The sequence below is a fragment of the Ovis canadensis genome, chromosome 3 (assembly GCF_042477335.2).
Source record: "Ovis canadensis isolate MfBH-ARS-UI-01 breed Bighorn chromosome 3, ARS-UI_OviCan_v2, whole genome shotgun sequence".
Lineage (NCBI taxonomy): Eukaryota > Metazoa > Chordata > Mammalia > Artiodactyla > Bovidae > Ovis > Ovis canadensis.
The window spans coordinates 51,228,997-51,241,104 of NC_091247.1; the positions used below are offsets into that span (position 1 = coordinate 51,228,997).

The 12,108-nt window shown below is 40.1% G+C and overlaps 1 protein-coding gene across 1 annotated transcript in view; it reads left to right on the forward strand.

Moving 5' to 3' along the window:
- CTNNA2 (catenin alpha 2) overlaps window positions 1-12,108 on the forward strand; it is a 1,386,686-nt gene that overhangs the window by 510,094 nt on the left and 864,484 nt on the right. The window contains exon 7 of the mRNA XM_069583081.1: window positions 8,835-9,038. Within this exon, the coding sequence (XP_069439182.1) occupies window positions 8,835-9,038 (204 nt within the window). The remainder of the gene's footprint in view (window positions 1-8,834; window positions 9,039-12,108) is intronic.

A 12,108-nucleotide genomic window follows, 5' to 3' on the forward strand; every position in this document is an offset into this window, starting at 1 on the left:
CTTTCACGCATTGGAGAAGGAAATGGCAACCCACTCCAGTGTTCTTGCCTGGAGAATCCCGGGGACAGGGGAGCCTGGTGGGCTGCTATCTATGGGGTCGCACAGAGTCAGACACGACTGAAGTGACTTAGCAGCAGCAGCAGCAGCAGCAAAGAACTCAGCTTTAAGATGGTTGTTAATTCATAGCTCAGGAAAGACTAAGAAATATTTGTTTACCTTCTTGGTAGAAAAAGTATGTTATAATGCCTGCTGTGCAGTTGGAGATAGATAACAAAATAAAAGTAGATTAAAGTACCTTTGTGGGCTTCCCAGGGGGTTTAGTGTGAAGGATCCACCTGCCAATGTGAGAGTCTCGGATTCAATCCCTGGGTTGGGAAGATCCCTTGGAGAAGAAAATGGGAAAGCACTCCAATATTCTTGCCTGGGAAACCCCATGGACAAAGGCCTGGTGCAGTACATTCCATGGGATTGCAAAAGAGGCGGACACCACCTAGCGACTAAACAGCAACAAAGTAGCAGATGCTGAAGCTGACGTTCCAATACTTTGGCCACTTGATGCAAAGAGGCAACTCATTAGAAAAGACCCTGATGCTGGAAAGATTGAAGGCAGGAGGAGAAGGGGATGACAGAGAATGAGACGGTTGGATGGCATCACCAACTCAGTGAACATGAGTTTGAGCAAACTCCGGGAGATGGTGATGGAAGGGAAGCCTAGCATGCTGTAGTCCATGGGCTTGCAAAGAGTTGGACATGACTGAGCAGCTGAACAACAACAACAAAAAGCATCTTGTGAGTTCTGATCTCTGATCATTATTCACTGTTTTCCATACCTTCTTAAAGTAGAAAGAATCATGTGCTACATTACACTACTACTAGATACTACTTTAGTGTCTAAGATGCAGAAATGGCCATTCCATTGAACTTGACTCCAGAGCTAGAGGGTGTGTGTCCCAGTTCTACCTCTGCCCGGTGCCCTCTGCCTACACCATTCACCTTTCTTCAGCACATTTCTTATTGTATCTAGTTGACATCTAAGTGTGTTTTTCTGTGTATGTTGTTTTGTAATTCTTGTCCTTATAAATTTGCTCTTCTCAATTGGATAGTTCTTGTATGTATAGAGGCAGTTGACTTTACACATAAATGTACATGCTTTCATGAATTTTTAAAATTTTAATTTGCAATAAATTTTTGGTCGGTTCCCATTTGTTCTAAGTGAGCAGTTCGTTATAACATCTGCAGTCAGACATATGCAGTTTTATCTACTCCTTCCTAAGTTTATACCATTTAGTTTTTTCTATTTTCTAGTTGTTTTTAGAACCTTCTAGAAAACATTAAATATTTTTATGAATTTGAAATTCTTTTATGAATTTGAAAATTTTTTTTCATCTCCAATTTATTTAGTTAAATAAATTGCTTCTACTACTTTCCATTGAGCCTGATGTGGCTTTTGGATTAAAATATTTATAAATAAATATTGCATTCACACAGATATACACATGTAAGCAAAAAATTTGCCACTGGTAACTTCTTACCTCTTAGTTTCACTGAACATTTTCAGTCTTGAGCTTATTTACCCTTTTTATAAAATTCCCTAGTATCCTTGTAAACTATGGCCATAAAATCTCCTAGGTCTGATCAGATCTCTCTGACCATTCTTTATCATGTCATTTGTGGACTTTTTTTCTGTGATATATTGAGGTTTTCCCAGTCTGTCTAGGAGTCACTGATTTTCTCATTCTGTTCCATCTCCTTGAGATAGGATATCCATTCTCATGGCTTCCACTCCAGCCTTTATTCTAATGCTACTCCATTTATAGCTGGCCCATTTTCATATATCAGTACTTACAATCAACTTTCCACCAGACTTTTCTACTTAAATAAATCATAGGCACTCTAGACCTGCTCTTCTTTATCTGTTACCTATCACAGTTGTTTGAAATCAGCAAATGTTTTCTTAAAGAGTCAACAGGAAATATCCCAAACTTTGTGAGCCATACAGTTTCTGTCCTAACTTCTAAACTGTTCCGGTGCAATGTGAAAATAGCCATAGACAGTATGTAAATGAATGGGCCTGACTGTTCTAATAAAACTTTACTTACAAAATAGGATGCTGACACCCAGGGTAGAACTGGTTGATATGTGCATTTTGATGTTACTCATGCCAGAAATTTAGGTTTTATCCTTGACTCCTTCTGCATTCTTATAGCCAATATATCTCCAAATTTTGCAGATTCACATTCTCAATGTGTCCCAATATAATGCTCTTAATCTTTTTTATACAAACACAATCTTGTACTCAGCCCATCTTTCTTCTGGATTCTGAAGGCTTGATAATTGCTCCCTGCCTTCTCTTTCTGCCAAAGCTGACTTCCCTGACTGCTGGGGAAAACGTTCTAAAACCAAACAGGATTATGTCACTCTTATGTTTCAGGCTCTTGATGATTCTCCAGTGTCTGAAGGGGCATTTACAGAGGGAAAGCATCCTAACACAGCAGAGAAGGCTCCTCAGATCTGGCTGTTGCTCTCTTCACCAACTTTGTCTCCTTTTTTGTCCTTTCAGGTCCTTGGAGAAGCAAATCCCCAAACCGATGTGATTAGACGTGTAATAAAGCAATTGTCTGTGGAGGATTAGGTGGAAGAGAACCAGCAGAAATAGGCCAAGAGAGCTTTTTAACTGCTATGCAGGTCAACTACCTGTGAAATTAGCAGGAAAGAGAGGACAGTATAGGAAGAGCCTTGGCACAGTTTTGAGCTGGTCTCATCCGGGCTAGTAAGGAGGCTAGAGCGGGAGCAGAGGTTGCCTGCCCAAGAAGTCCCCACTGGACAGGAGATGGCTCGGGATTGACAGGGGCTGGTGGGGTCAAATGTGACTCCTTGTGAAACTGGTGGATCTATAGTTGCAGCAGGTGGATATGGTCAGTTAACTATGTTTACGCAAAAGTTTCTCTTAAAAGAGAGTTGCTTGCTTAGGGCCCCTTCATGGCACACCACACCTGTGATTTCAGACTTAACACTTCAGCTTCAGTAAATTGCTTCTAATACACTTGGTATACTGTGGTACACTTTGTATTCTGTGCATTTGTTCCCACTTCCTATTCTGTCTACATTGCCTCTTTTGCCCCTAATTGTGCTTGGTCAACTGCTTGTCACTCTTTATGTCTCAGCTAAGGAGTAACCTCCAGGAAGATCTCTGTGTCTACCTCCCACCTCCGAACTGTGCAGATTCCCATCACTCAGTCATTCTTTAACATTATAGGTATATTTTTCAAATTACAACTGGTTCAACATGTTTTTGTTTTTTAATGTTTGACTAGACAGTGAACCTCTTGAAATAAAGGATTTTTTGATCTGGGCCAAAGTAACTTGGCACCTGTTTCTTGAATTAATGGCTATACTTTCAACTATCCATGGGAAGGGCAAGTTAACCCAAATGCCATAAAAGAAGATAGTATGATGGATGATACTTATACCATTATATTTTGTTTCAGAGAACTTATTTTATTTATTTTTCTCATTTAGCTTTTTAAAAATTATTTTTATTTTTTATTTATTTTTAAATTTATTATTATTATTATTATTTTACTTTACAATATTGTATTGGTTTTGCCACACAGCAGCATGAATCCGCCACGGGTGTACACATGTTCCCAATCCCGAACTCCCCTCCCACCTCCCCGCCGACACCATCCCTCCGGGCCATCCCAGTGCACCAGCCCCAAGCATCAAGAAATATACTTTTATAATTATGATTTGTTAGACTCAATTTAACTGAATATGGGCAGTCTGAAACAGTAGAAGGAACACTAAACTTAAAGTCTAAAGCCCTGTGCTCAAAGCCAGGTGTCTTTGTTTCCTAGCTGGATGTCCGGGGAGAAATATATCTGTCCCCATCTTCCTCTTTAATAAGATAGAGGTAGTAATATCATGGGTGCAGAATTGTGGACCTATCAAACCATTTGAAATGCATTCAGCTTCTTGCTTTGACAGAGGTCTCTCTGCTACACCCTATGGTGTCAGAGCTTGCAGCAGGTATAATTCAGCATCTGGGTATATTCCTGAAATTTTAGATCATGTGACTCCTTGTAAAGAGAATGGATGATAGGGGTGACTTAAAAACAGTGCTCTTGTAACAGCTGTATGTGGGTTGAGTACAGGTGAATGTATTATTCTGGGAAGTAGTTTCAAAATATATGGTTCCCTGAATTATTTCAAGTTAAAACTTTTATACAGTTCAACACTGGAAAAAACATGGGAAATCAGTTATGTAGGATGAGAGAGACTATTACAGCACCAACTTGATGGTAGAAGAGGATCCTAGCCCCCTTTTCTTGGGAGTGAAATATCGTGGTTTCTGTGTTTGTGGTCATGTTTCCCAGTTACCACTCTATAAACTGTCAGAATGAAAACAGTGATTTTTAAAGTAAAGATGTTAATAAAAATAAGTAAAAATCACAAAGCACAAAATATTATGTAAGATATGCAGTTCAGTTATTATAAAGGGTCTGAAAATAGATAAGATAAAAAGAAATTAAAGTAAGCCTTATGTTTTTTAAAAAGAAAAAGACAAAGTAAAAAAAATGCAGTCCCAAAATTTTAAAATGATCTAAGATGACAATATAAGATGAACTAAAATATCAAAAGGATAAAAAGATTAAATGAGTTTTAGGAATGCAAACAAGGGACTTAGATATTTAAAATGTAAAATCTCAGTGGACTAAAAAAAATAAGCCTGTACACTTGGAAACAGCATAAAATCCTCTTGTGGAAGCACGTTTGTCATAAAGGGAGAGCTGGGAAGCCTTGGCCTTGCTATTTCTCTGTTTGGTGCTTGCCCGTGAAATGTTCCCTCAGTGACCAGGGAGCTGGGTTTGATCCTGGGTGCTGCTGCTGCTGAGCGCCTTCTGGCCAGTAGAGGGCAGCCGCATAGAGAGGCGAAGACCCGCTGAGCCGATGCTAGGAAATAAGATGTATATACTGATTTGAAATGACCCTCAAATGTGCTAGCAAAGAGAACTTGCCTAAGTGTTTCTTTTTAAAGTCATTCCCAAATAATTCAGAAGCAGCACTCCTGCTTCATTCATCTTAGCCTTTCATTCTCTGAATTTCTTGCTCAGGATCCAGCTCTAGGAGTTTGTTTTTTCCTATCACTTTAGCAACAGGAGATGGTCTTATCCTCTTGTCCTTAAGCCCCTGACTTCATCTGGTTCTTCTTTTTTTAAAGCCTGTTTGAGAGCTCTCCAGTTCTCTGAAAATAAACACATGCACACACACACACACACACACACACACACCAACAACCCATACCTTCTGCCCCCAGTTTATCCCATACCCATTTCACACAACCTGAACCCAGCCCTCATAGATAGACATACACAGCCAACCCCTCTCCCCCCCACACGCGTGCACACAGATGCACACGCACATGTGTACTGCCCTTTAGGCCTTTTCTTTCCCCTCAGAGGCCTCTCCCCTCTAGCTTTTCATATCCACCATGGTGCTCCCCATCTCCACCATGGGTATAGATAGAAATACTGTAAATTTATTGTTTCTTCTCCAGGGAGATTTTTTAAAAGCCTTTCCCCTGTGATCTATAAGTAATGAATAATTCCATTAGAAATATGATGAATAGTGTAACTTTTATGCAGAGTTTTTCAAGCTCAATGTTTCAGTGCATTTACTTTCATGACAGCCCCGGGCCATGGAGGTTTGGAGCTCATTCCACTGCCGCTGTAAATTTTCTCTTGCTAAGATCCCCAATGTGTGTTCCTTAGGTTCTCATAGATAATGCATGTATTTTAAAAGGGCACCCCCTCTAGGCTCAAATAGGTTTGAGGAATGCCGCAGCAAACTGACTTCTTTAATGCAGAATTCCCCAAAGCATTTCATGTGTTAATGTATCTTGGGCCATGCAGTATTTCCAAAAAATATCTGGCCAGGAAAACTTAATTTTTCATCAAAACATTACATCTCTAGGCTCAGATTCCATGGAAAATACTTTAAGAAGTAATAGTATAATGGCAATAGTACATTTTCCTTGTTCTGCAGAGAAACTTTTACAGTTGCCTTTATTGAGTTCAGATTTACCTCAGTATATTTCTATCAAGTTGGCATTTCTTTTTATTTTTAGTCCAAAAATTTAGTAAAAATCTATCCTCAAGCTGATGTATAACTCTTAAGAGTCTCCTGAAACCTCAAAGCAGAACAAATGCTTTTCACTGTATTACGTTAATAGAAATTTCTATAAAAGAGTACTTAAAAATCAGTAATCCTTATAAAGGATAATAGCCTAATTATGTTTTGATTAGTTATTTCTTTAATTAGAGTATCAGTACTTAATGCATGTTACATGGTAAAAAAAAAAATTATAAATGCATCATCTGAAAAGCAGTAGAAAGGGAGAGAGAACACATATGGATCCCATTGGGAAGAGTCCTTACAGACAACAGCTCTACAACAGATGGCAAATGGGGCAGGACACCTCTAGCTGCAAAGCCATCCACTGTACTGAGGCTTGCATGTGATTTTTTGACACTGTTTGGGAGGCTACTTGGGCACAAGGGACAGGGTTTGAGTAACACTACTCTGAGTTAAGTAAAGATTATCCTTTTTCTAAAGCCTGAGAAAATGCAAATGTGAAGGTAGTCTGTATGCCAAAACCTATCACAGAATAGCATATCTCCAGTTCGTCCTCTACAGTAAAGAGAGAACTCTGACCAGTGAGTAATTTCCTAGGAAATCCACGATTCCAGTGGACATCAGACTTGTCTGTATTTAGTGAGTGCTTCCTTCTAAGTCACCACTTGCTTCATTCATTCCTCAGGATGTCATACTTTTGTGCTCAAAGGATCTCCCTGTTATGGAGTTTTGCATTTTAACAGGAATCAGAGAATCAGAGCCGTGGATCATTTGAGCATGTGCATACATGCGTGCTTAGTTGCTCAGTCATATCCAACTCTTTGGGACCCCATGGACTGTAGCCTGCCAGACTTCTCTATCCATGGAATTCTCCAGGCAAGAATACTGGAGTGGGTTGCCACTCCCTACTTCAGGGGATCTTCCTGATCCAGGAATCGAACCCAGGTGTCCTGCATTGCAGGCAGATTCTTTACTGGCTGAGCCACCAGGGAAGTGCCCCCCTCCTCAAATACCTTAGGATGTTTTGAAGAGTTAGGACAGGCTTTCCCAGAGTGCATACCTGAGTCTATTTTGTAATAACTAAGTAGCTATTTTATATCCTATTAGGAAAAAATTCTACCCAAGTTTTTTTTATTGTTATTATCTTCACCCTCTTTTTAGCACTAAGCAATCTAGTAGGCACATACTATGTACTCAGCAGGTGGCAGGTGGGCAATGATATAACTACCTACTCTCATTTGCTTTCTTTATGATATTTGTAGATATGATAAATTGTGTTTTCTTAGATATATGTATATATGACATCAAAGGATGGCAAGGCAGTCCTTCCAAAGGATCCTAGAGTTGGAAGACCATTTACTCCATCACCACCATGGTGGTCCTTGGATGTCTGAGTGTGTGCCTCCAGTGAAGATGAGCAAACCATTTCCTGCAGCAGGTCACTGCACTTTGATTAATGTTGCTGGAATGTCTTCCTTGTTCAGAGCAGAAAAGGGGTTCCCAGTAGAAACCAACCACTGGACAAAGTCAGTGCTGTCTCTCTTGTTTCCTGCAGTTGGTTACCACACACTTCATCAGTGTTTCTGCTCCCTTGACTTGCTGGAATTACTGTTCTTCAGATTCTGCTTTTTCTATCTGACCATAGTTTCAGTCTTCTCTTTGATTCTTGTCTTTCTGTAAACCTTTGTAAGTTGGGATTAATTGGGCCTTCTTAGATCAGCTCTTATTCTGTTCATTTTGCTAGTATACCATTCACTACCTTCCATTCTCATAGACCTGATGATTCTCAGATCTTCACACAGGCTGATATAGCTATTGAATTCTGGATGCATATTTCTGTGCATCTCAATCATACACAGATACATGCACACACATTATGAATCCTTTTCTAGAAATCTAGTTTTTATACAACACATTGGTTCCTCAATTCAGTTTAGTTGTTCAGTCATGTCCAACTCTTTGTGGCCCTGTGGACTGTAGCACACCAGGCTTCCTTGTCCATCAGTGACTCCGGAAGCTTGCTCAAACTCATGTCCATCGAGTCTGTGATGCCATCCAACCATCTCATCCTCTGAGGCCCCCTTCTCCTCCTGCCTTCAATCTTTCCCAGCATCAGGGTCTTTTCCAATGAGTCAGTTCTTTGCATCAGGTGGCCAAGTATTAGTTCCTAGTGGGAGGTATTGTAACTTGTAATGTATATGCCTGTTGGATGCTATTTACTCAGGTTTCAAATAGCACCCTGCCATGGGACCCTTTGCTTCTAATGAGGGGACACAGTGGGTACACAAGTCACCACTAAAGGATCCTCAAGTTGTATGTTCTAGTCTAGGGCTTTAAAATCTTCTCATAGCTTCCCGATGTGGTACACTGAAACGTGTATTTCTAGATGCCTACCAAAAAAAAAAAAAAAAAAGTCAAGTGTCACAGTCTCTTTAGAAAACCCTTCCATTGATACAGCCTTTCCCAAGAACATACGCTAAAACAAAACCTGGCATTTTCTCCTTGCAGATTAGATTCAGGACAAAGTATCTTACAGAAAGTTGAGACTGTGTCAAGGCCACTTTAGCCTTTATATAAGTAGCTGGTTTATTCTCCAGGGAGAGTCTAATCCTGGTCTCAGAAATTTCTGTTTTCGAGATCAGGGTACAAAGGTAGCCGCCTCTTCTCTGCTGATTTCTTTGGCACTGCGCTCCTTTCAGAACAAGATTATCCTGGACCCCATGACGTTCAGCGAGGCCCGGTTCCGCCCGTCCCTGGAGGAGCGCCTGGAGAGCATCATTAGCGGCGCAGCGCTCATGGCCGACTCTTCGTGCACCCGCGACGACCGGCGCGAGCGGATCGTAGCCGAGTGCAACGCGGTGCGCCAAGCGCTCCAGGACCTGCTCAGCGAGTACATGAACAACGTAAGTCCCAGGCTCTCGGGCCCGCGCCGCCAACGGCTGCGGAAGATCCTGGTGCGCGATCAGGTGGCTCCAGGACAGGAGATGCCCTGAGAGAGTCGGTCGGGTGAAATCCAAGAGCCGCTTTGGGAGAGCTCTGCCTTGATTTCTCAGAATGTGTTGGCAGAAGGAACGAGATTGGTGGAAGAGGTTTCAGAGGAATACTTTGGCTATTTACTTGAGTGATTTCTGGGTCGTTTTAGTGGTTTGCCTTTGATTGAGGAAAGTCTTCTGTTGGTAAAAGTAGATGGTGGTTGGAAATACCTGAGGATATACTGAAGTCCTTTGCAGAGTAATGTCAAAATCAAGAGCAGCTATGGATGGCTAATCTTCACTCCTAAGAGGCATTAGAAAATACAGGTTCTCAGTGTTTGGACTGAGTTGGTTAAGGTGGAAACTTCTAACTGTAATAGAATTTGGGGGAACTTTATTGATTCACTGTGCATTTAGAAATTGTTATGAGAATGAGTCTTCAAGTTTTCAAGTGGATTTTAGTAAAACCTAGTCACATGGCAGCAGCGACAACAGCTGTTCTCTCCTACAGGTATAAAATGTGGTAGTTCCTGTAGACCGGTAAACTAGACAAATGAGATAAAATCATATTCTTTGTTTTGAAAAGCTCTGAATTATGTATTCAGCAGAGGTGATGTTGTTGATGCCCAGGGCTTGTAACTGTGAATGGTCTGCATTCCTCATGTTCTGGACTCCTGGGTTGGGAAGAATTCAGCATAAAGTCGGAAAATGTAGTGAGGCCTTGCCATTACATGTTGAAGGAATGGCCTGTGTAGTTGTCAGGTAGAGAATGGGGAGTCTGAAAATCTGCTCCCATCTGTTGAAACTCACCCTGGGTCCTGTTGGAACAACCCCAGGCAAGACTGAGACAGGGCAGCCAACCCATGTTCCTTCCCTCCTTACCACTCCCATCCCTAACCAACACGTAGGCCCCTGAGTCAAGCCAGGAGTCAATGATGACAGGCACAGAGCTACTTCTGCCAGACCCTCTGGAGAACTTTGATCTAAAAAACAAAAAGGTGCCAAATGCCCTATGAAAACCCAAATCTTTTTCCTTTCCATACACCTTCAAATTCTTTGATATTCAAGACTTGCCCATTTTCAGCACACAAAGAATAAGATGTGGATGACTCACGTGGTACCCAGCTGCTTATGAGGACTCCTCTTTTGGATCAGGATGGCCAACACTTTTGGGATTTTAGGCTACGGGTGCTATGTAGAGTACAGCTAGAAATGCTGATCAGTGTCTCCCATCCTGTGAGAATCTTGAATAACAAAAAAAAGAGGGCTTATAAAATTTGGGATTCTGTTTGTTTTTAACAGAATGGCAACAGGCTAATGATTTATATGTGAAATTTGATTTTATATGAAGGCATGCTGGTATTTCTAGCAATGGAGAATTACTGCCAGAGACGGAAGTAGAAACTGCAGAGATCAAGAGTGATGGTTAAGATCTCAATATAAATATATCAGAACAAGAAGTATGTTTCTGTGCTCTTTTAATCACAGAATGTGATTAAAGAAGAATTGATCAAGATGTGACATGTAATTTTCAGTTTGTTGTCTAGAATCCTGTCAAGTAGAAGATTTTTTTTTCTTTTCTTTTAGTATAAACTCACATAGTTCAGCAGAGTTGATGGACTTTTTTGTGTTTTATTGACTCCAGGTGCTTGTTTTTCTGTTCACAACCTTGTGATGAAGGAATGTTTTGTATTTTCATTGAAAATTTGATTTCTACTTTGATACAGTTATAGATAATACATAGGTGGATATAGTGCTTAAATTTTAAAGTGTGCAAATTCTATTCACTTTAAACCACCAGGATCAAAGGCTGAAATAAAACACCTACTATTGACTTTTATATAAAGTGCATAAAATTTACTTTGCCTTCACACTTCTTTGGTGATTTCAAAGTAAAATTGGCTGTATCTAGACCAGCTTCCTAATCCATGTCTAGTGCACTCATTTGTACTGCCACAATATCAATGGCTATTTCTTTTGATATAGCATATATTAATATAAAACCACTACATATCTATATGGCTTAGCTAAAAAGTCTGCTGTAGTTAATGGCAACCAAAAAATTAGTCAGTTGTGACTATGCTGTTATATCTCTTTTGCAATTTTGTTAGCTCTGGAAATGAGCATATTATCATATTATCACTGCAGATTTTCATCTTAACATGCTAGGCAATATCATTAGGATGGAGAAATAATTATGTTGAGAAGAGATTTTAAAACTGGCATAACTGACACTTCTGATGAAATTCGACATATTCAGGGTGGTATGGCTATAGACAGAACTGCCACTTCTGGATTTTGAAAATCTCCTGGTCAGTTCTTGATGAAAGTTTAACTCATCAAGGTGAAAGTGTTCTAAAATAAATCACATACATGCCAAGTGGTATGAAATGGAGGGAGATGAACACTGAAGACAAGAGCTGTGCACTAGATGATTAGGAGGAAGTCATCCGCATGGGGCGTGAGCCATGCTTAGCCACGTGGACACACTGAGAGCAAAAGGGTATCAGCTGTTTGTTAAATGTTTCCTAAAGGTATATGCAAGTTAATGAATGTGTGTGATCTGAAGATATAAGAAAATCATGCCTGTGAAAGAAACAGTGCTTTGAAAAAGAAGAAGAAGGGCTGGAAGTACAGATGCCTGTGGCAAAGTTTATGATCACGGAGTGAGACAATGTTAGAACAGTCTGTTGGAATGGTTTTGAGAAAGCCCTTGGTGGCCTTAATTATTTTTTAATTAATTTTATGCTGTAATCCCAAGAAGAGTCTTAAAAATAGTATCCCTTTAAATAGAACAACATTATTGTGCGTATGTGGAAACTAATGGGTCGAGAGAGACTCTTGTTCAGAAGGATGTGTGACCTTTGGATTATTGCCATCAGGGTGGTTGTTGCAGTATTATGCTAAGTACTATAAATAGATTCAAATTATAATGAATATATAATTTTGCATCTGGAACTTATAATTTTATGCAGCTTTTTTTGGTGGCAATAGAACTCCC